Below are 23,382 nucleotides of genomic sequence, written 5' to 3'. Positions count from 1 at the left end.
AGTTTGTGCATACATTAAAGTGCCGCAAATACACTGCATATTGCTGAATTTAGACTCTGCTCTGCCCTTTGGTGTCTGCCTTTGAAGTAAAAAGGCCAAAATCAACATGAACAATTGAAAACTAAACATAAAATAAAACCTACCATTTCAGTCAGAACCTTAGCAGACAAACTGGGCATAGAAAAACTAACAATTTGAAATATTTGGAATATGAAAGAACCCACAGTTATACTTAGCAATCAGCAATAACCAGATTGGTTGTGGAAAACATCCTCAGTTGCTGACAGAAACATTACCAGAGACGTGAAGAAAAACACTAAAACAAATAATGCTGAAACCTCCAATACCATACACGGTGCAGGAGTGACAATTTACTAACTGCAGAAGTCTTCAGCAGTAAAATTATCAAGGCCACACAGCAAGATGCAAGGTTTAGCACCAACAACAGAACGGCCTGATTTTCATTTTCTAAATAGCAGATTTCTGGAGCAGTTTTAGGTGCAGAAGAGAAAAAGGTATAAACTATTAGCAAAGCGATGGCTATTAGAAAGAGTAGACAGTAAGTTTAAAATATATATATTAATTGTGGTTAAAGAAAAATGTATTTTTTGCTTTTAAGTGCATTTATAAGTAAATAAAATCGTTTTACTTAAAAAAAATTTATATTTTTTTACTTTTTAGTTTTAGAGTATTTTGCAAATTATTTTTCTTTAATCATTTTTCATGAATGGGAAGCATCTTTAAAAGTATAACATAATTTATCTTCTATGCAGAATTATTTGAATACTAAAAAGAATTATATTTTGGCCTCTAAGTTTCTGTTCATGGTTTTTATGGGATTAGCACTCAGTTGTTGTGAAGAAAAAAAAAATATCAATGACAGAATGGCAAGCTTAAGGCAATACTTCCTCTCGTGATCATCAAGACTACTCCTACGTAAGAGTAAACAAGTCGGCATGCATATTTACCCAGTCCACTCACTGGAAGAGGCAAGTGGGGGCAATCTGATGCGTCTCTCACTTGTATGCTCCTATATCTCACTATATTCTCTCTCCGTCATTGCTGTGTGTGCGTTAATTGGAATTGCATAACCACTGATTATGGCGAAATTTGTTACGTAATTGCATCAGTTTTGATGGATTATTGTATTGTCATCAATACTGAGCACATATGCAAAATTTGAACAAATTTGCCTCTTCAAAAGTGGATTTAAAATCAGTTGTAAGATTTGACCGAGACAAACAGACAAGAGGAGTCAAGTTAAATACCACTACATTTGTTAAATATGACAGAGATAGAGAAATGGCGCTCTTGTGAAATAATCGCTTGTCTTTATTTATGATCTTTGGCATGGCAGAATCACTTCACAAGTGGACAAAATGATTAGCTGTCTATAAGAAACAAAACAACACCAAATTCATTGGCCAGTGCTTAATCATGCAGTAAGGCAATGACACAAACAATACTGCCAACACAATCAAGACATTCACTGGGGGTGGTTTGGGAGTGATGAGTAATAGACTGGATAGGTCAAAGTCCTGCGATGAAGCCAATTAAGTATGCATTTCACTTGTTGAATGTGACACTAAACTTAGAAACCTTGTATTATTATTCCTTACTTAATAGGAATATTACCCAGTATAATGTGTATAATAGGTCTGAGAGGGTTTACAAAACGTAAAAGTACAGATTTAACAGGCAATGGAGAATTAAATTACATAACAAACTAAGAATTGCAGCTTACTTATCAGACAGTATTGAAATTACAATAACGTCTTATCTTCTTACTGTCATGGTTGGGGTAATACCAATTGGATCAACTCAAGAACTGATGAGTTGCTTTAGCAGATGGAATCTGCTTGCCCAATAGTTATGTTTTTGTGACCCACTGATCAAAATTACTAAGAAACTTAAAATAAACCCAGTGATATCTTTTTCAGTTTAACAAAATGATCAAGAGGCAATACTGCTTAGAAAGGAAATTGCCCAAACTCTTCTTTTGGCATACAAAAAGAAAAATGTTTACACTGGTGACCAATTTTTTAAGAAGGACATAGCACACCTCCAGTTTTCTAAACTAGAGATCATTGGTCTAGGGTTTCCTTTGCCCTGGTAACATTAAATATATATGGGATGTGATGTCCACTCCAAGGTGGAGGTGGTGAAGTGTTATAAGTACTTGGGGGTCCACATCAATTACAAACTGAATTTTAACACAGGGGAACTATATAAGAACTATGTAAGAAAGGGCAGAGCAAACTTTTTTCTTACGAAACTGTGTTCCTTTAATGTGGGTAGTTACATAATTTACAGTACATGTTCCACACCTCTGTGGTGGCCATTTTCTACACTGTGGAATGCTGGGCCAGTGACATCAATTCAAGAGAAGCTCAACACATCAACAAGCTGATTAAGAAGGCAAGTTCAGTTACAGGACATTCACTGGATTCACTGGAAGCAGTAGCAAAGATGAGAACGAAAACAATGCTGCACATCTTCCCTCTGACACACTAACATTGAGGACTTTTAGCTCAATGGGGCTCCTTTATATCAACGGCAATACGAATTTATAATGCCACACTGTGGCTGTTACTGCTCTTTTTATCTTTAGCCAAGTCAGACATTTTTCTTTCTTTTTAATATTTCAGGAGGAAGTTGTTGTCTGTTATAATATTTATTTATCCTTTGAACTTCTGTAAAAAGCTAAATTTCCCACTTCGGACAAATAAAGTACTATCTGTCTATAAAACCATTGAAATAACTGTTTATATAATGTGATTTGTTTAAAAGTCCTACTTCAGCGTGAACCTTTAGCATAAATAGCAGGACTCTAAAGCCATTTGACTGTATTACTTTTAAAAAAACACATTTGCTTGTGGGCAGCAAGATGGTACAGTGATAGCACTGCTGCCTCGCAGAAAGGAGACCAGGGTTCACGTTCTGGGTCCTCCTTCTGCGTGGAGTTTGAACATTCGCCCCATGTCTGTATGGGTTTTCTCCTACTGTCCAAAGACATGCAAGTTAGGTGAATTGGTAATGGCGAATTTGTCCTAGTGCATGTATGTTGTGTGGGTTTCCCCTGTGATGGACTGTTGCCCTATCCAGGGTTCCTTCCTGCCTTGTGCACTGTACTAGACGGGACAGGCTTCAGCTCCTAGCCGCATCTTATAAAGATGCACTGCCAAAAGACAGTCAGTTGTGTGTCACCTGATTAAGCAGGAGAAAGTAAGTAATTGCAGCATGGGTGTGTGTATCTGTGTTTGTATTTATTCTGTGGTGGACCAGTGTTACATTCAGAGCAGAACTGTGATTGTGCTCAATGCTTTAGGACCAAATTATAAGACAAATTTCAATGAACCAGAAAAGAACTGAACAAATGCCAAAACACATCTCTTGCATCAATTAGTGACTTTCAATGTCATCCTGAAATATTTCTTTGCTTGTAATACAACAACACTTTCTATTTCTGAAAAGTCTCGAATTAAACTTATTTACTATATTGTATAGTAAATAAATGCTTTAGATACCCATGCCAAGCTAAAGCCAAATGTACACTGATTTCATGTGATATCAGCAGTTAACCTCAAAGCATCATTGCTTATATAAACAGAAAACAGAAACTATGGACAGAAGTCTCTCATTCTATTATTTCAACTTAACCTTTAAAATAGTAAAAACCTTTTTTTTTTTAAAAAAAAACAAAAAAAAAAAAAACAAACTGCTACTGCACCTGAACTGGACAGCTTGAAGGCGCCTCTTCAAGCAGTTTCTGTATCTGCCCACTTTTAAACATCCTATGTTAAAGTCTAGTTATGAAAAAGAAATGATTATTAAAATAGTCTCACCAAGTGAATGAGCTGGCTATGCACTATGTCTTCTACTAATGCTGCAGTTTCCTGAAGAGGTCGACGGACATCTCCGAGAGCAAATCTGAAAAAGAAAACATACTGTTATAAACAGATCGCAAAAATGTAAGAAAAAAAATTTAATTCAGGTAATACAAAATATTTCAAAACAACTTACAACTCATAATGCTACATTTGTTTCCTACAATTATAACAATGGTAGGTGAAACACCAGTAACAACTGTAACTCTAGTAAAAACTGAACCAGAAACATCCTGGTTTACAATCAAACACCATACACACTAAACAACATTAACACAATGCATAATGAATGAGCACTTAATGGTCCAGGGTTTGACACGCACCTATACAGTTCTCTGAAACTGTTCGGATTAATGTGAATAAATATACAGCAAAGAATATTACCTATTAAAAACTACAGGATGGAATTTACTGAACAGAATAAAAACAGCAATTTTTTCAGTTTTTCTATATGTAAATACTGTACTGTATGTAGTGTGAATATGTGTGTGTTTGGGTGATGGCACATTATAAATTCACAACCAAAACAAGAGTTGAAATTCACATTGATAATAATCTGTCCTGTGGCCTTCAACAGCTTTCCTTTTCATGGGGTTGTATAAAGATAACATGAGCTTTCCCCTTGGGATTAATAAAGTCAGTCAGTCAGTCAGTCAGTCAGTCTGTCTGTCTATCTATCTATCCATCCGCATGTTGTTTTATCCCCTGAAGAAAAAGAATACCTAAAAAAGAAATTAAAAGAGGTGCCATAAACTTTGTTAAAAAATAAACATTTCATACACCAATTGCTACTATTAAGGCAGTGATTCAGAAATAGAAAAAGAATGAAACATATGCACCTCTAACTCACACAAAAAAATATTTAGAGAGATGAGCTGATTTGATTAACTTCCTGCAGAGTGGCTTTTACAGTAGTCGGGAAGTGACGGAAAAAGAAACAATTTCAGACCACCAGTAAAATATGGCAGTGCGTTCTGAAAAATCTTTACAGTGGTCCTGAGGTCCTCACTAAGGTCAATAGCACCATAAACTGAGTACCAAGGTTACAATAATATTTAGGTCTAAAACTTGGGATGCCTTTGCAATGATGCTCAAAGCTTCTTGCAAGTACATCTTCCTAGCAAAGGATAAAATGTCACATTATTAAAATCCACAAAAAATGGTTAAGCAACCACAAATTAAAAATTTTGCAATAACCATGTCAGATTCAGAGCTTGAACTTCTTTGAAAACCTGTGGCTTGAATTTAAGAAGACAGTCCATAAATGGTAGAAAAAAGGATATGAAAATTGTACAAAATTTCCTCATGAATGGTCTAAAACATTGCCAATGTAATCTTCAACCTCATAAAACATACAGAAATAGTTTCACTGTCATTATCGTTACAAGAGGAAAAATGGTTCACAAAGTTCTGAGACCATGTGTTTCTATTACAGTGACACTTACATTCTTGGAAATAAATTTTTAATTTGAGACATGTGTAATTTTGGTTAATTCCACTGAATGATTAATTAAGTAAAATGTATTCCACATGCTAGAAACGCACAATCTAGGGCAGTACAGATATTACTTATTTTGTAATAGTTATCAAAAGGTGTTAATTCTAGAAGTGATGTATATTATTTAATAAATAATGACAGCATAAAAAACTTTTAAAAAATTGCATTAAAAAACAAAAAATATGCCCATATTTCCAAAACAGCAAAAACAACTGTACTTTTTGACCAATAACCCAAATATAGTTAGAGAACTATGAGCACCACATACAGGCAGATACACTTCCTCGAAAAAGTACTTAAAATTGCAAATGAAGTTACAATTTTAGAGGCAGACATGTAGATGTGTAAGCATTATTTGTAAACCAGCAACTTTTGAAAGCATTTAAGGAGTCTGAAACACTTTTGTAAGACAATGCATATTATATTCTATCACTGTTATGAGGTATCACAAAAATATGAAAATATTAAATTAATAATATTAATCAGTGATTTACTTGAAATGTGTGGCCAGGACCTTGCTTCTGCCTTTGGTGTATAGAAAAACGGGATGTGCTGTTGTATAGTACTGGAGCTTTAAGTGTCCTATTAGTCTACTGTGTTTTATAATTTAATTCATATTTGATCATACATTTTCATCAGCAGAACTGCTCATACTTTACCCATACTGTTTTTCTTGGTAAACCTGTTCTTTTATTCTTGACACCATGCATAGTTTCTGAATGATCAGAGCACGGACATTAACAGACCTCTTGTGATCTAAAGGGTATTAGGAAAGGCACAGAATATATTTGTAGGGCTTATAAAATATCAGTAATAACAGTTTTTATTCACCCATTAATTATCGAAGCTGCTTTATCCACTTCAAGGACAAAGCAGACAGCAGAATCTTCATCTGCATCACCTAAAGCAAGGCTGCAACCAGACCTGCCAGAAATACCAGGTCATAGCAGGGCACTCTCATAAACAAATCCAAAGTCACTCATTAAAAGCTAACTAATAATGGTCAATCAGCCTAACTAGTATATCTTTGAAAGTGAGAGAAAAACGGTTCTATCCACGAAAAACACAAGAGCAATATATAAACTATACTAAGACTGTGCCCCATTACAAAAATCACACAATAAAAAGGTTTGGGGTGGAGGTATTCGTTTACAGCGTACTCAGTAGCAAATAAAGCAGAATAAGTGACCTATTTAACAGACCTATGTGAAAAGCTTACATCCTTTGTAACTATAAGGGAGAGCCAAAAATTAAAAGGAGAGACAAAAGCATTATGAGCAGGTGAAGCCACCTGGCATATTTAGCATCACTTCACTGAATAGCTTGCATTTTGCATAGTCTCCAAGACCCTAACTTGGCGTTCTTTTTTCCCACACTAGTTGAGCCAACTAGTTTCCCACACATAGAACGCTTGATATCAACGTGGTGGTTTCTACAGTAAGAAGTGAAAACCACGCCATAGCCACAGCCACTTCCTCTTTCCCTACAAAGTTTACAGTATTTCAAAGATACTGAGAAATGCTACTTGATGTTTTAACTTAATCTTTATACTGCTTTATTTAAGAGAATCTAAAAAATAACATTCTAATACAACAGTTTCATACATTAAGAATACAATTAAATGATTTCTTCCAGAAACAAATCATTTATAAAGTTCACCAGCTGTATGTGAAACACATATATTTAAATAAGACTTACCTAAATGTGTCTACCAAGTTGTGTTAAATTTTACTATTTGCATCACAGGTTTTTAAAAAAATCCTTCAAACCAAAGAAAAATTACAGACATCATTTGGGAATTTCGTAATGTAAGAACCACCTGTAATGTCTGTTCTTAAACTTACATGAAAGGCAGAAGACAATCCAATAGTTGGCACCACATTTGGCCTATGACAATAAGGAAACTGGGGGCTGTATTGGAATGATGGGAGGCCAGCATGCTTACAAAACAGAAACGGATGTAAGTGGTGATGAGTCTCACCAAAGTAAAGGTTATGGGAATTTGGCAGCCTGAATAAATCTAGATAATGGTAAATAAGCTATTTAACATTTTTAAAATACAAAAAACCTACTACTATATTAGAAAGTCAAACTACAAAAATATTTTTGCAAACATACTGATCTTTTTCAAAGGTTTTTTTTTTGTATTACACTATATGACAAAAAGTGTGTGGACATCTGACCATCACACCTATATGATGTTTTAGACATCCCATTCCAAAACCACGGGTATTAATATAGAGTTTCACCCATCCCCTTTGCGGCTCTTCTGGGAAGGCATGCCACAAGATTTTGGAGTGTGTCCGTGAGAATTTGTGCCCATGTAGCCAAAAGAGCATTTATGAGGTTGGGTACTGATATTGGATGAGAAGACCTGGCTCACAGTCGGGGTTCCAATTCATCCCAAAAATGTTCAATAGGGCTGAGGTCAGGGTTCTGTGCAGGCCACTCGAGTTCCTAAATACCAAACTATACAGTTATGGCCTTGGCTTTGTACACAGTCACGCTCACGCTCGAACAGAAAAGGGCCTTACCTAAACTGTTGCCACAAAATTGGAAGAGCTCAATTGTATCATGTCTTTACGTAGCATTTACATGTAGCATTAATAGTACCCTTCACTGAAACTAAGGGGTTAATACCCAAAGCTTGAAAAACAGGCCCAAACCATTACCCCTCTTCCACTAAACTTTACAGTAGGCACTAAGCAGTCCAGAGGACAGCACTCTGCTGCTATTCACCAAACCCAGATTCATCTACCAAACTGCCAGAGAGTGAAGCATGATTCATCATTGCAGAGAACACATCGCTTCTACTCCAGGATGGTGTCATGCTTTACACCACTTCAGCTGACACTTGGTTTCCCAAGGTCGAGTAGCTAAACACAAGCCCAAGATCACCATGTACAATACCATTTGAAGAAGTTCCCGACACACAGTTCTTGTGCTAATGTTGCTTTCAGGAGCGTTTTGGAACTGTTGTGAGTGATGCAGAAGAGGATCAGCAATTTTTACACACAGTATGCTTCAGCACTCAGCAGCTCCATACTTTGCATAGTCTACCACTTCATGGCTGAGTTGTTGTTGCTCCTTGACACTTAAATTTTACAATAATAGCACTTACAGCTGACTGGGGGCAGATCCAGCAGAGCAGAGATTTCACATACTGACTTGTAGTAAAGGTGGCATCCTATGACAGTGCACATTTAAAGTTACTGAGCTCTTTAGTACAACACATTCTACTGCCAATATTTGTCAATGCAGATTGTGGGGTTATGTGCTTGATATTAAGTTACTGTTAAGAAATGGTGACTTGAGGTGTTTTAATCGTAATAATTTGAAAAGGTGTCCACATACTTCCAGCCATGCACTTTTTTTATGTACAAATTCTTGACTACCTGAAGATGATACATTACTTCTGAGATGAGAGGAAACCTTGAGCTAATTTAGAGCTAGTCGTACAATCAGTTGTTAGGTTTTAAATGTAACATTGGGTCTAAATAACAGAGAAGTCACATACTTCCAAAACCGTGCGCCACAGCCACACAGTCTCACACACAAAAGAGAATCAAAGTTGTGACTAACCAGATTAACAAAGACATATAAATTCAATTTTCCTGATTCTTAAAGATACACACACATTAAATCTTTCATTAATTTTCTGGTCATGCTTAGTTTTACAATCAGAGATTTCACCAGATCTTGTCTGCATAAGATGCAATGCAAAAATCACCTCTAAACGAAACTGTCTTGTACAAAGCCCTCACTTATACTGATATGAAAACAATCAAGAACCTTGCAAGCTCCATATAATCAACCATCTAAAACTGAATGTTGTTCGCTGAAGCTGTGAAGCGGCATGGTTAACCAAACACTAACTATACATTCTTAACATTATGATGTCTGATTTTAAAATGTAGAGATTGACTTTTACTGCATGTGTTCTGTGGCTGCACAATGGTGGGGGAGTAAAGATCAAGCCCTTGTTACTGTATGCCAGCAGTAGGTTCACTTTGTGTGTAGTCCTGGAAATATTATGTCGAATGGTTTGACCCCTATTTTTTGATACCAGCTGGTAGTGATCTTTTTACAGCTCTGTGACCAGATGTGAAACTGATTTTTTTGTAAACCTTGTGTAAAGTCATAAATGGAATTTTGAAATGCTGAATTAAGCAAATGAACCAAAAGTCGATGACACGGTGATGGAATTCAAGTGGAAGAAGGATTTCAAAGACGAAGAAGAGGCAATGTTCAACTGATGAAGAGATGAAAATACTTGAAAGCTGATGCAGAACTTTGGGAGATTTTAAGAGTGCTTCAAAAAAAGAACAGAAGATACCTAACCCCCAAGTAGCCATCAGATGTGGAATAACAGGTAGGATCTCAAAATTATTTTAAAAGCCCTCATTTGTTACTGTTACTAAATCTTTTCCTGTCCCGTAATTGATGATATGTATTTTTCCAACAGGATGATTAAACAAGTTAAAAAATGTGTGCATGTTGCCACCCAAAGGGCATGTTCCAGAAATTAGTTGACTGATTGGAACGTTTAAGCATATTTAATTATTCTTTAATAACTTCATCAAAGATGGTGAAATGAAATTTTTGTTAATTAAATATCAAAAAACAACAGACATAATACAATGTATTACATGTATCAGTAGAATGCTTATATGACTTTCAAGAGTTTTGCAATATCAATATGGAGACCACATAGGGCCTATGCAGTTATTATATCTTTCACAGATTCTGAAGATAACAGAAATTAGATTAAGATTTGCTGTCCAATTTGATGTCCAATGTTCAGATGCTGGTTGTGGAAAACTACCCTGACTAACAGTGGTTAATATATTTCTTAAACATAAAATTTTTAAAAACAAGCACATGATGGAGAGTTAAAATCTAGTCCATCTGCGTGCAGATGTGATGATAATGACTTGGCATTTCAATAACTTTTACTGTGGACTTGTTTTCTAGTCAGCAACTACAATCGTACATGTGAAAATAAAATGAACGCTAGTTGGAAAAGCCTTCATCATGGTAAATTTAAAAAGATAAATGAATCAGTAATTTAGACCATACAGAATGCTTTTCTCTCTTAGAGAGACGTTTTTAAATTTCAAAAATTACTAGTTTATGTTATTCACAATATCACAACCAAAATAGAACTTTCCCAAAAAAATGTCTGTGAAGAACAAGTGTAACATATGTGTTTCAATGAAATTGGTCTGTTGGAAGCTGAACTGTTTCAAGCAGATTAACACAATTACAGCAATGTGTACTTTCAAAATCTATGCAGTGTATCTAAAAAAGGGACAAAAGATTTAGACCTAGAGGGAAAATGTATAAATAGAAGAGTTGGATGTTTGTAGGTTTCAAGGGTCATTATTGTTACAAGTACAGACTTTGGCACCACTAAGTGCACTCAAGTCTATTAAAATCTCCATGCCTGATGGGATCTGTAGTACTAGGGAAATTAAATAACTGATTTATAGACCTTTAGAAAGCATACACTGGCAGTCACTTAAGAATGGGAAGTTCCTCATGAATGGAAAACTGCCAGTGTGACTCATGTCCACAACAACTGCAACAAAAAGCATTGCAGTAATTATAGACCAATATGTCTTATATCTATTTCATTTACAACTGGAAAAATGGAAATGATATTCAGAAATAAAATGGACTATTTATAGTGGGGAGGAGGGAGGTTAAGAGCAGGCACTGATACAGAGCATTGCCGCACTTACCACACGACAAACCAACTCAGGATCCCAGATTAGACCCGAGTGCATCCATGCAACGGGTGACACCTCAGCACCACACTAGTTCAGATGGAGTGGAACAGTGTGAGGTTTTTTTATGGTGGCTGGAGTGCCAGTTCTGCCACCAACCCCCAAGTTTTTCCCTACATGCAGGGATGGATGCAGATTAACATCATACCCAGGACGGGGCAATTGCAGATTAAGGGTTTTAATAGGACATATAGCACAAAATGTTGAAAACTATCGAAAAACTTTTGATATGTTCAATTCGTTTTTTTTGTAGCACTCCTCACTGAGTGCAGGCTCAGAGTGCTATAACAATTTCACAGGTAAATACAATTACACAATTTTGTATGCATGAATTATGTAAAAAATAACCTGCGAAGATACAGATTAATTTAAACATGCGTCAGTTCTAATCTGGCTACCATAAATACTAACATGAGCTATGGCCAGTTAACAACAGAGCAGCAGCAGGAGTAGAAAACAAAAACTGCATGCAGTAGAAAAAAATCCTCTAGCGGGTCAACTGTCAGCCATATTACAAATTCTGAAAGCCTATGTTAGCTATCTGTCCACTCCTTTTCTGTCTGTGTTGGGCAGTCTAATAAAATAACAGAATCCTTTCATCGTACACTTAAATTCTAAAGTTTAATCCTGAACCTAGGGAGCGATTGCCATAAGAGGAAACATACAAAAGTTGATTTTAAGACCATAGATAACAGAAGACTGCCTCCTATGGGTTGAAGTCATCAGTGGAGTCCTAGGACTACAATTATCTTAATTTATATTAAAAGATACAGATTCTGGTATTTTAAGTAAACTTGGGGAATTTCAAAATTACATCAATACTGAAGGACTAGGAAAATTAAAAGACCTGGAAATGTTTCAAAAACTGTTAAAATACTTGAAAAATGCAGTTAAATTACAAATGAGTTTGGTTTGTAAGCTTGTGCAGAATATGATGTGTAATTTGTATTAGTTCTTTAAGAATAATATGACAATCTTCGCCTAGCTGCTTTTAGACTCCCTGGGCACAGGCAGTTAAAGTGAAAAATGTGAGTCTGCATTCCAATAATAGTTCTTGTATGAAAGTAATATTAAAGTTAATACTGAATGGTATACATTTTAAAATTACTGTATTGAATTATTTATAATGTACTTTTGTAATTAAATGTATTTTGTTATGAAATGTATTTAAGCTAAACAATAACCAATAACAAATAATACATTGTTACATATATGTATTCTATGTTCCTTGCTGCACTAAGGACAATTGTGGAAAAAGAATTCAACTATCTTGTTGACATAAAGTGATTTACAGTTCTCAATTAGCAGGTTACTTGGGGGGAAAAAAGAGTAATTCTATAATGAAAAGAGCACCAAGTCTTATCAACTGAGTGACGTGCTATCATAAGAGTAATACCATTAACAGCAACTGCCAAATCACTGTTCGTTTCAGTGACACATCTATTGTCACACTTGCTGCCTAAACATTGGCCTACAGTACCTGCAATATTGTACGGATGATTTGATTCTTCAGCAGGCATAGAAGCTGGGTAGAAAACTCTAGAGGCAAACGAAATCCATGTGTTTAAGCTATAATCAATCAGGCAGCTTATTTAACTAATTGTCTCATTAGCCCAGTTCAAAAGGGCAAAGTTATATAAGGCTGTTTCCTGTCTTGTGCCTGAAGCAGCCAGGATGTGCAGGACATGCATTTAATTTGCTGAAGACAAAAATGATGGCAGAAAGTCCAACGACCAAGCAGCAACTGAAGACAACTGCAGTAAAGGTCTGGGAAAGCATCAGTAGAGCATTGACTGGAAAGAAATTTTAACCAAATATTGAAAATGATCATTATAATTATTATAGTAGTTTGACAAATACTTTTGAGCCCCTGAAAATAGGGAGACCATGTATAAAAATGTTTCTCATTCCTAAATGGCTCATACAATGTTTTTGGTAAACCACTTAAATTAAAGCTGAAAGTTCACACTTCAATCAAATAATGATTGCTTAATTTCAAATCAATTGTGGTGGTGTACAGAGCCAAAATTATGAAAACTGTGTCACTGTCCAAATACATATGGACCAGACAGGAGGTCCATGGCCACAATAAGCCTGAACTGGATTAAGCAGGTTTGAAAATGTCACACTGTATTTTTTTGTAATGCATACTGATTTTCTTTTTTCTGCATTTTAAAAGTACTTATTATACATTAAATGTCTGTTGGCATTAAAATCCAGAAACTTGGTAGATTGTGCGAAAAAGAATTGTTGTATGTAAATGGGCTGTAGAATTTGCACAAGTAAAAACTCTCCATTCACTGCTGAAAAACTTTATTTTTCCCCAAACAAAAAGGAATTATTGGTGCTCAAGTGGCATCTTAATGTGGCAAGGATCAAAGACTGTAAGAGATCTTGAAAAAGTTGCTACGCTCTGCTTGTAAAAGATACAGACTTCTTACTTGACATTCATGGTTCAACCTACCCTTTAAGTGTGGTGTCATTTGGAAACTCATCTTCTATGGAACTGTAATGACTGACAGAACCAAGACTGAGGTCACACAAACATCTTTAACATTTTTGTCAACAGGATGGGTAATGGCTTCAGGTGACTACTAAATAATTGGAGTAGGAGATATGAGTAGATGGCAAGTAAACTTATGAGCTTATGACACGACAGTAGGTTGCACAGACACATCATCAAAGACAATAATGGGGGGGGGGGGAAGATAAAACTACAACATAACTGCAGATTTAAAAACTATTGTACTGAAGTAATAAAATGTACAAAAAGAATATATAAAATTTTACAAATACAATTAGATAACTTATATAAGTTTAAAAAATGTATGCAGAATATAAAATTTGTTTGTGTTCAAGGACTGATTTGCAGATAAATTATCAGCGAAACATTGAATAAACATAATCTTCAAATTACATCTGTGTGGCAAGGGTAACAGAACTCAAACACTGAGTAATATGTTGATTCACTATATGAAAAATGGCTTACAGAACCACTATTTAGAACCTATTTAACAATTTCATTCTTTTCTAAATAAGTCACTTTTCATTTTATTTTCTTGCCACTTTTACTTTTATAGTTATGAAGATAATGTAACTTTTCTGGTACAACTTCAAACAGCAGAGGTAAGTTAGTGTTCTCGTAAAAGTTCACACAAGCCTCTGAAAGGACATTAAGGTACTACCTCCATGCAGGACTTTGCTGGTATTTAAATAACTTCTACTGGGGATCTATTTGCTGTCAGAAACAACTAAGGGACATATACAACAGGAAAATATATAATGTGAAACAGCTTCTTTCAGGGTAAATTAAAACCAGTAAATTAATCATTAATCAAGGTTGAGCAAAATGTTTTATTGTTTGAAGGTGAATAATTAAAAAAAGCCAATATCTTTAAATGGAGGTGCTTCTCCAAACAGCATTCTCTATTTGGGATATTTAATATATGTGACTTTCCCAATAAATTTCCATAAATAACTGAATCGATTTAAACTATATTGGGTCCAGTGTTTCATGTTGTTTATTGTTGACAGACTGACATGATGACGACAACAACGGGCCCATTATACATTTTATGCAAAAACATCTAAAAGGTGACTGATGCAACCCTAATAAATTCAGGCTAGTTGTGTGTATCACAGAAAAATAAATGGACGTAATTATTAAAAAAAAAAAAAAGTCTGGGAAGCACATTTCCAGTACAAGTGTAATATGATCTTGTCATCTCTGTACTACGGTAGGCTCTCTTTGTTTACATCAAAACTATCATGAGGGTCATTACAGGACTGTTCTTTGTTTGGTACCTGCTCTTAACCCAATTTACTACGAGAAACCCTATCAGGATTAGACATGGACGACAAAATCTACTCCTGGAGCTATGGTTGGTATTTGTTAATAACTGCTTGGTGTTCCTGACATACAGAATATATATCCTAGATATTCTCAGTTAGAAAAAAAAAAAGGAGAGCGGCCAAGTGGACTCACTACCCACAATCTGAAGGATGAAAATCACGTGAAATCCAGGCATACTAGACCTTAGCAATGAAAAGTTGCTCTTGGATGTGTAATGCAACTTTGCTGCTAGGAAGGAATGTAGAGCTCAGGTAGAGTCTGGAAAATGCTGGCTACATACATAGCTGAACTTGCCTTTTCTGGAGCACTGGATCAGAAACTAGGTTTGTTAAGGCTTATCTTCTACTTTGGAGTTGCCTCAATGGAAAGCCCCCATGCAGGTGTCGGAATACTGACAAGCTCCAGGCTGGGAGCTGAACAGTTGGTGTTTGTTTTGGTGGATGAATTGCTCATCTCAATGCAACTTTGAGTTGCCCAAAGAAAAATATCTATGAGTGTTGCTTGCATGTGTTCAGCCAACAGGTATTCTGAGTATTTAGTGTCATTACATTCGGTACTTAAAAGGATGCATCTACCTACTCTGTAGTTCTACTGAGAGGCTTTAACATTTGTAAGAAGAATAAAGTACCGTATGAATTGGAGGGATACAACTTGGAGGAACAAACTGTGATTCAAACCCATATATTCAGTAGTTACTGGATTTCTGGATTAGTAATAGATCATCTATAACAACCATCATGTTCAAACAAAACAATGCTCAGAAGTGTATCTAGTAAGGTACTTTAGAAGAAGGCTTAATGATTAACTTTATACTTGTGCCGTCTGACCTGACACCATAGGTTTCAGGACACTCGGTTAAAGGCACATAGTGAACTGTTCTCTTTATTGGTGAGCTGGCTCAGACAGTTGCTGATTAGACCTTGCATCCATAAATGAAGGTATTGAGGGTTTGCAGGGAATGTTCAATTAAAGCCTTTGTCTGGGATGAGAGCAATTCAAATTTCTAGAAGAGCGACACCTGCATGTCTGAAGAAGTCAAGGACATAGAGTCTAAATAAGAGGTGTTTAAGAATTTGGTTCTGGAAGTAGCTCCATGAAGAACATAAATTCCCTAGGGAATATTGTAAGAAGTTGTGGAGGATAGAGTGGGCTGGTCAGCCCAGTTCAGTGTTACTACATGAAAAGTCATCAGGATAAACAAAGTGAAAGTCATGATGATAATTACATTTCAAACAACTTCCGAAGATACGTTGGGACCCTGAGGTTTTGCCCCTTTTAATCTGTAAATCCACAAGGTTTCATTTCAGTACCTACACCACCTAATAGGTATTATCATTGATTACAGACTAGATCATATGTATCTTCCTGAAGAAAACCACTGACAATGTTGGGAGCTTTTTTTAATTGTTCTCTTGGTTGTTCATCTCTAACCCTGTCATCTTTCCGGTTATAGAAAATGATTATTTTTCAGCAGCAAAGATTGCAACAGAATAGGATAATAATACTGTATAAAAGTGTATAAAAGGATAAAAAAAACTTTTCTGATGCACAGCACCCCAAAGCACTTCCAATTAACAGTAAAATACAAGATCCAGATGTTCACACTCACAAAATTAAAGTGCAGAATTTGAACTGCTCATCCAATTTAGTATTTGAGAGGTGATTAAAATCAGACTGGCAATTCAGCAAAAGTAATAACTGTTTAATAATGCTAAATTTTCCTCACATCAGTTTTACAACATAATTTTTATTTGTTTTTTACTTCTACTTCCATCCCCCAATTAGCAGTTTCACCCAGAATAGTTCCCTGCTGCTCATGTCATAGCTTAAGGAAAGAGTCCTGATTTTGTGGTCACTAATCTACAGCAGGCATGTGAAGAAAGCGGTCAAATAAATGTTCCGTGCTAATCTACAGCTCTGCATATTAATCTTTTGGGCCCATAATCGGTCTCTAAATGAAAACATTAAAGTAATAGTGCAATTAATGTGCATTATTTCTTTATTATAAAGGTGATGTGATGTTACATATATTGTATGGCAGTTTACAGTATATTTAAAATAAGTAGTTTATAAAACAATGTTCATATTACATGTTCTGAAGTTATTTCTTGCTGCATGGTAAGGTGTTAAGCATGATTCCTATTCCCTGTGCCATATTTTCTACTTTTTCCTTCTGCTCTTGTGGTTTCTTTATCATATTTAGCTGATCATGAGAAAACCTGTACCAGGAAAGCGCTGGTTGAGTCTATTTGGCCTGAAATTTTCTCTTCTCTCTAAAAAAAAAAATATATTGTTAAATAAACTGTATGAGATTTTAAACAAAAGTACAAATAAATATTCTACATCTTGAACCCTGAGATGAATATAGTGAGAGTAAGAATGCAAATATTCTAAAGGAATACCATACACAACAACAATAGTACAAATTACAAGCATTCCATAAAGGCCCTTATGTAACATTAAGAAATTTCTTTAATGTTAATGTTTTTAATATATATGATGATATTCAGAGTAAAAAAAACAGTTTTCCCTTTATTATTCAAAAACGTCTGTGCTTATCTTACCGTCTGTTTTCTTTAGATGGACTCTGCAACAGTAAAGCAGTGCACTCTGGTGGATGTAGGCTTAGGCAGAAAATAAAGCATGTCTATAGGATCTGACCCTACTTGTGCAGTTGGTTGTCTGGGGAAATTGGTAAACAGTAATCTTAATAATAATAACAACAATACATTTGATTTATATAGTGCCTTTCCCATGCTCTTGTAATTTCAGATGGTTCAGATTGTGCTCAATTCTCATTTTACATTGTACATGAATTGATGTGAACAGATGTGAACAACCACTCCTGTTCAACATTAAGGGCATTCATTCCCATAAGGTATAGAGTTCATTACTAGCTTATAATGTGAAGACTGAATGAGAGAGAAATGTACAGGGAGTTCATAAAACTGGCCATGAGACTACATATTCTGGGAGTAGGACTGTTCTCTGATTTAGATATTTTTAGAACTAAAATAAACCTTTTTTATATATATATATATATATATATATATATATATATATATATATATAAAGAGTGTCAAAAATTCTCCTTGCATTAATCATATGAAATGCTGACCAACAATGGGTTGACTTTAAATTGGTATTTTGCTACAGTCTGAGTTGGTGATTCACATTTCTGGTAAAGTATCAGAGGAAAATGCAAAATAATTTAAAAAATGCAGCTTATAACTGCATCTGAAAGGGCTTTAACAGCTGGCAGATGGTCTATACAATGGGTAGTAAAGCAGATTTTACATAACACAAAAAGTTATTAAAAATCTCCACAGGGCAAAAAAACAAACACTTAAAAATATTTTATTTGTAGTTCTTGATAATCACTACTGTTCTATTAGCCACGTGAACAGAACCAACTATAGCAGATGGCTCCTAAACTGCTTGCTCCATCAAAGAGGGCTGAGTTCCTCAAAGTTTCCTTCCACTTTCCAAACAGTTAGAAGGAGTTAACCTTCCTTGCCAAGGAACGCCTTGGAGATGTTCCACCTACCACTTCTGGGTCAATTAATTGTTTACCATAACCTTTTTGAGGATTCCCAAAAGGTATTCTCTTAGATTTCTCTCACACACAGGCTTTCATTCAGCCAATGCAACAGCTTTGTTACTTACTTATACATCTTCACCTGGAATTCTCCCTGCTACTATTTCATGGTAAGCATCTTTCCTCAACCAGATGACTTCCATCACTATTAGTGTATATAATGGCAGCATTCCTTGGCATAAATATGTTCAGTCTACTTTTTTTTTTTTAATTACAAGAATATGGTAAGCCACGGATTGGCCCAGAAGTATTAGACAAGACACAAGACCACTGTAAAACAATCCATCACAAAACTCATTCATATAAAGTTTCTACAGAGAACTTTAAATTTTAAATTAAATTTACATTTTAAGAAACAAATGTCATATTATATTAAACCTTAGGTCTGATATGCCACTGTTAATATTGAAATCATTTCAACAGACAAAGTCTCTCATAATATAACTTAGTCATTAAAGATTTCCTCAGAATAAGCTGTTCTCTATAACCTACTCATTGGCTAAAATCTTTTGTAGGATGGCACTGGGACATTTATATCATGGAGTGCTGAATAAATGAGTGAACAGCAGTATCTAAACAAAAAATGGCCAGATTTAACAGTTTACTGTATATTAGGGTCATTATTATCACATATTAAATTAATGAGACTGACTGAAAATAGCCAAAGAGCCCTGACAAATTTACTGATAGACCCGACTAAAGGCAAATTCCAAAAATGCTTTTGCAGAGGAAGTGCCAACATGTAATGACACCTACTAAAATATTTGTCTGCTTTTTATTATGTTGTTAGGATGTAACAATTGTGTTTTGAGATATTCAGGTAAGAAAGGCACAAGTTTTGAGGTAGGTTAGTTCTACTCACTAATCACGTTGGTGGAGAGTGACAACGTGTTGAATGTTGATTAGAACGTGCAAGTATGAACATCACTTTACTCTGTACATGTAACTGACCTCAATGTATTTAAAATTAATTAAAAAAAATTGTATGCAAGGTGACAAAGTGAAATTTGAAATATCTGATTTAAGAATTTCACATTGAGAAAATACTCTGAAAATAGCTCATCAGAATTTTAGACAAAGTAAGCTCTCTTCTAATTTACAGTATTTACAGTAATTTTTAAGCATGATGTCAAGATGCAGAATTGCTCTAATGCCCTTCACTCTGGAACACTCATACGGCTAGCTGGGAGAAACACTAGACTAATTAGCTAGAGTTTACCCTGAAAGTCACCTAAATTCTTGATTTTGTTTTCCTTCAAAATAAAACGGTTGAAGATGTTTGAAGAAGGGTTGCTATCTCTCTTTTGAATACACTGTTAACTTTTTTCCTTTATGTATATAAAGCTGTACTTTTTTTTTTTTCTCAAAAGCAACAAATCATGACTACTGCCAAAGGAAAATCTATAATTTACTCCAGTTGCGTAATTTATTCCATTTGTTTAGTCACAAAGGGCTCCAGTTCTGACCAGGAAACTATCGAGACAACTGTCTTTCTAGAGCTTACAGACTGGACAGTGATCAATCATTTTTCCCCCAATGAAATAAGGAAAAGTTTTTCTGTAGTCTCAACAACGCCCCCAAAATAAAGTGCAGTTTATAAGGCTGAAGGAAATTTAGTTTCAGAGCCCCATCAAAAGACTTTGATAAAAGGCAATTAAGGCAAATGGAAAGGAAAACATGAAATGTATCAAATATATTGTGCAATAAACATGAGCATAATTGTGAACATACGAGACGCCCTACACAAATGCTGACAAAGTTCGGTCTTTAAATAAAACGGAAGAAAGGAAAAACAGACCTACTGAGTATGTTGTTAATGTATTACTAGACGACTAACACACTTATTTTTAAGTCTTATATAAATTAGAATTCTTTCAACTGCAACGGTCTGCTTCTGAGCTTAAAAACTTCAGAGCTATCATTAACTATAAAATATGACTTATTCATTCATCCATCAACTTTGAGGCTTCCCTCACTTATCCTAATTGAATAGAGAAGTGGGTTAAATAGGTAGGAGGATGGATGGATTATTCACATAACACACCTACATCATATCTGTGTAAGTCTTAACTTCTGGCATCATTCCAAATCAATTTAACATTTTCACAAGTTTCACTGTAGAAATCTGCCGGCATCCAAAGCAAAACATTTTAAGTAAAGCAAAGCAAAGCAATCTGGCGTGCTTGCAATGGAAAGACCACATGAATTACGGTATTCAGAAGACAGCAGAACTAAATTCATAACCTGCTTATTCTAGTACTGAGATGTGGGAAGCCAGACCCAATCCCAGCACTATCAGGCACAAAGCAAGAACCACCATTAGACAAACTGTGACTCCATCAATGGGCCCACTCAAGCTCATATTCACATACTCTCTCACACAGTTACACTGGGGCATCTGCAACTGCCAGTTAAACTACCATATACATCTTTGGAGATGTAGAAGAAAAACTGGAGTACCGGTAGGAAAAACCATAAAGATACAGACATAATCTGCGAATATCAAAAGTAATAATGACTGGGCACAGGACTGCCACACTTACCATGTGCCACCGTAATGCTATTTTTATGATTAATGCATATTTATAATAATATTGTTTATTTTTGTATATGGTTACTATTCTTGCATTGTAATGTGTGACTGTAGGTTCAGCAGAGGCCTTTAATGAAAAAATTGGGATCCATTAAATAAAACTAGAGAACAGACGGGTTAAGGGATTTGCTTCCCTCATGCAGTAAATCACAGTCAGGATTTGCACTAGCAACCTTGTGGCATGAAGTCCAGACGTAGCATTAAACCGTATCACAAATGCGTACTTTCTGTTTCTTGCTAACAAGCATTGTCAATTATATTTTCTAGCTATTTCTTCTAATCCTTTAAGTTTATTTTTAAATCTGCAGTTGAATATATTGTAATATAATGCAATTAACAGAATAAATTCTGCATAAATGAGTGTTTTGTTGCTTAACTTACAAAAAAATGCTTAAGAATAGTTGTACATAGTGTTGTACATGAAACAATAAGGCCTTGGACTAGAAGTGGTACAGCCAAACTTTAAATGAACCAACTAATTTTGCCTTCTAACTGGAATTCTTTTAACTTGTAATTACTCTAAATAAATCACAACAGCATGGTACAAAATTAACTCCTAATGAATTGAAGTACTACTAGATTCCATTCCCGCTATATATTTAAAAAAAACGTTTTTGTTCCTTCACACCTTTAATAAGGCCTATTATTTACCCAAATTCCAAAAAAGTTGGGACGCTGTGTAAAATGTAAATAAAGCAGAATGCAATGATTTGCAAATCTCATAAACCCATATTTTATTCACAATAGAACATAGAAATGTACCATTTTAACAAAAAAATAAGCTCACTTTGATTTTGGTGGCAGCATCATGTCTCAAAAAAGTTGGGACAGGGCCATATTTTCCACTGTGTAGCATTCACTCTTCTTTTAACAAGTCTATAAACATTTGGGAACTGAGGAGAGCAGTTGCTGAACTTTTGGGAGAGGAATGTTGCCTCATTCTTGTATGATATAGGATTCTAGCAGCTCAACAGTCCTGGGTCGTCTTTGTTGTATTTTTCGTTACATAATGCAGCAAACGTTTTTAATTAGTGAAAGGTCCACACTGCAGGTAAGCCAGGTTAGCACCCGGACTCTTCTACTACAAAGCCATGCTGTTGTAAGACATGCAGTATGTGGTTTAGTTTTGTCATGCTGAAATATGCAAGGCCTTCCCTGAAAAAGATGTCATCTAGATGGGAGGATATGTTGGTCTAAAATCTGTATATACCATTCAGCATTGATTGTGACTTTCCAGATGTGCCAGCGACCAAATCCATAGGCACTAATGCACCCCCATACCATCAGAGATGCTGGCTTTTGAACTGAGCACTGAGAACAAGCCAGATGGTCCCTCTCCTGTTTAGTCCGGAAGACGAAGTGTCCATGTTTTCCAAAATTAATTTCAAATTTTGATTCCTCTGGCCACAGAACAGTTTTCCACTTTGCTCTCAGTCCATTTTAAATGAGCTTTGGGCCAGAGAAGATGGGATCATGTTCACGTATGGCTTCTTCTTTGCATGATAAGAGCTTTAACCTGCATTTGTGGATGGCAAGGCAAACTGTGAAAACAAATAATGATTTCTGGAAGTGTTATTGAGTCCATGCAGTGATTTCCATGACAGAATCAGGCCAGTTTTTAATGCAGAGCTGCCTAAGTGGCAGAAGATCACGGATATCCAATACTAATTTTCAGCCTTGTCCCTTGTGCACAGAGATTTTTCCAGATTCTCTAAATCTTTTGAAGATATTATGTACTGTAGATGATGAGATAATCAAAGTCTTCGCAATTTTACGTTGACGACTATTATTCTGAAATTGTTCCCCAATTTGCAGATTGGTGAACCTCTACCCATCTTTACTTCAGACATGTTTTGCCTCTCTAAGTCGCCCTTTTTATACCCAATCATGTTACTGACCTGTTGCCAATTAACACAATTAGTTGCAAAATGTTCCAACTGTTTCTTTTTAGTACCACTTGGTTTTCTAGCCTTTTGTTGTCCCTGTCACAACTTTTTAAAGACGTTTTACTGCTTGTCAAATTAAAAATGAGCTAATATTCTTCAAGAAATAGTAAAAGGTCTCACTTTCAACGTCTGATAGGTTTTCTATGTTCTAATGTGAATAAGAAAAGATTTGCAAATCTTTGCATTCTGTTTTAAATTACATTTTACACAGCATCCCA

The 23,382-nt window shown here is 35.4% G+C and overlaps 1 protein-coding gene across 3 annotated transcripts in view; it reads right to left on the bottom strand.

The window, feature by feature from the left end:
* supt3h (SPT3 homolog, SAGA and STAGA complex component) overlaps positions 1–23,382 on the bottom strand; it is a 518,283-nt gene that overhangs the window by 273,434 nt on the left and 221,467 nt on the right. For all 3 annotated transcript variants that reach the window (XM_028796401.2, XM_051924455.1, XM_051924456.1), the window contains exon 3: positions 3,846–3,930. In XM_028796401.2, the coding sequence (XP_028652234.2) occupies positions 3,846–3,930 (85 nt within the window). The remainder of the gene's footprint in view (positions 1–3,845; positions 3,931–23,382) is intronic.

This window comes from Erpetoichthys calabaricus, chromosome 3 (genome assembly GCF_900747795.2).
Source record: "Erpetoichthys calabaricus chromosome 3, fErpCal1.3, whole genome shotgun sequence".
NCBI classification, from domain to species: domain Eukaryota; kingdom Metazoa; phylum Chordata; class Cladistia; order Polypteriformes; family Polypteridae; genus Erpetoichthys; species Erpetoichthys calabaricus.
The sequence above is the reverse complement of the archived record's forward strand: the minus strand, read 5'-3'. Positions and strand labels throughout refer to the sequence as shown.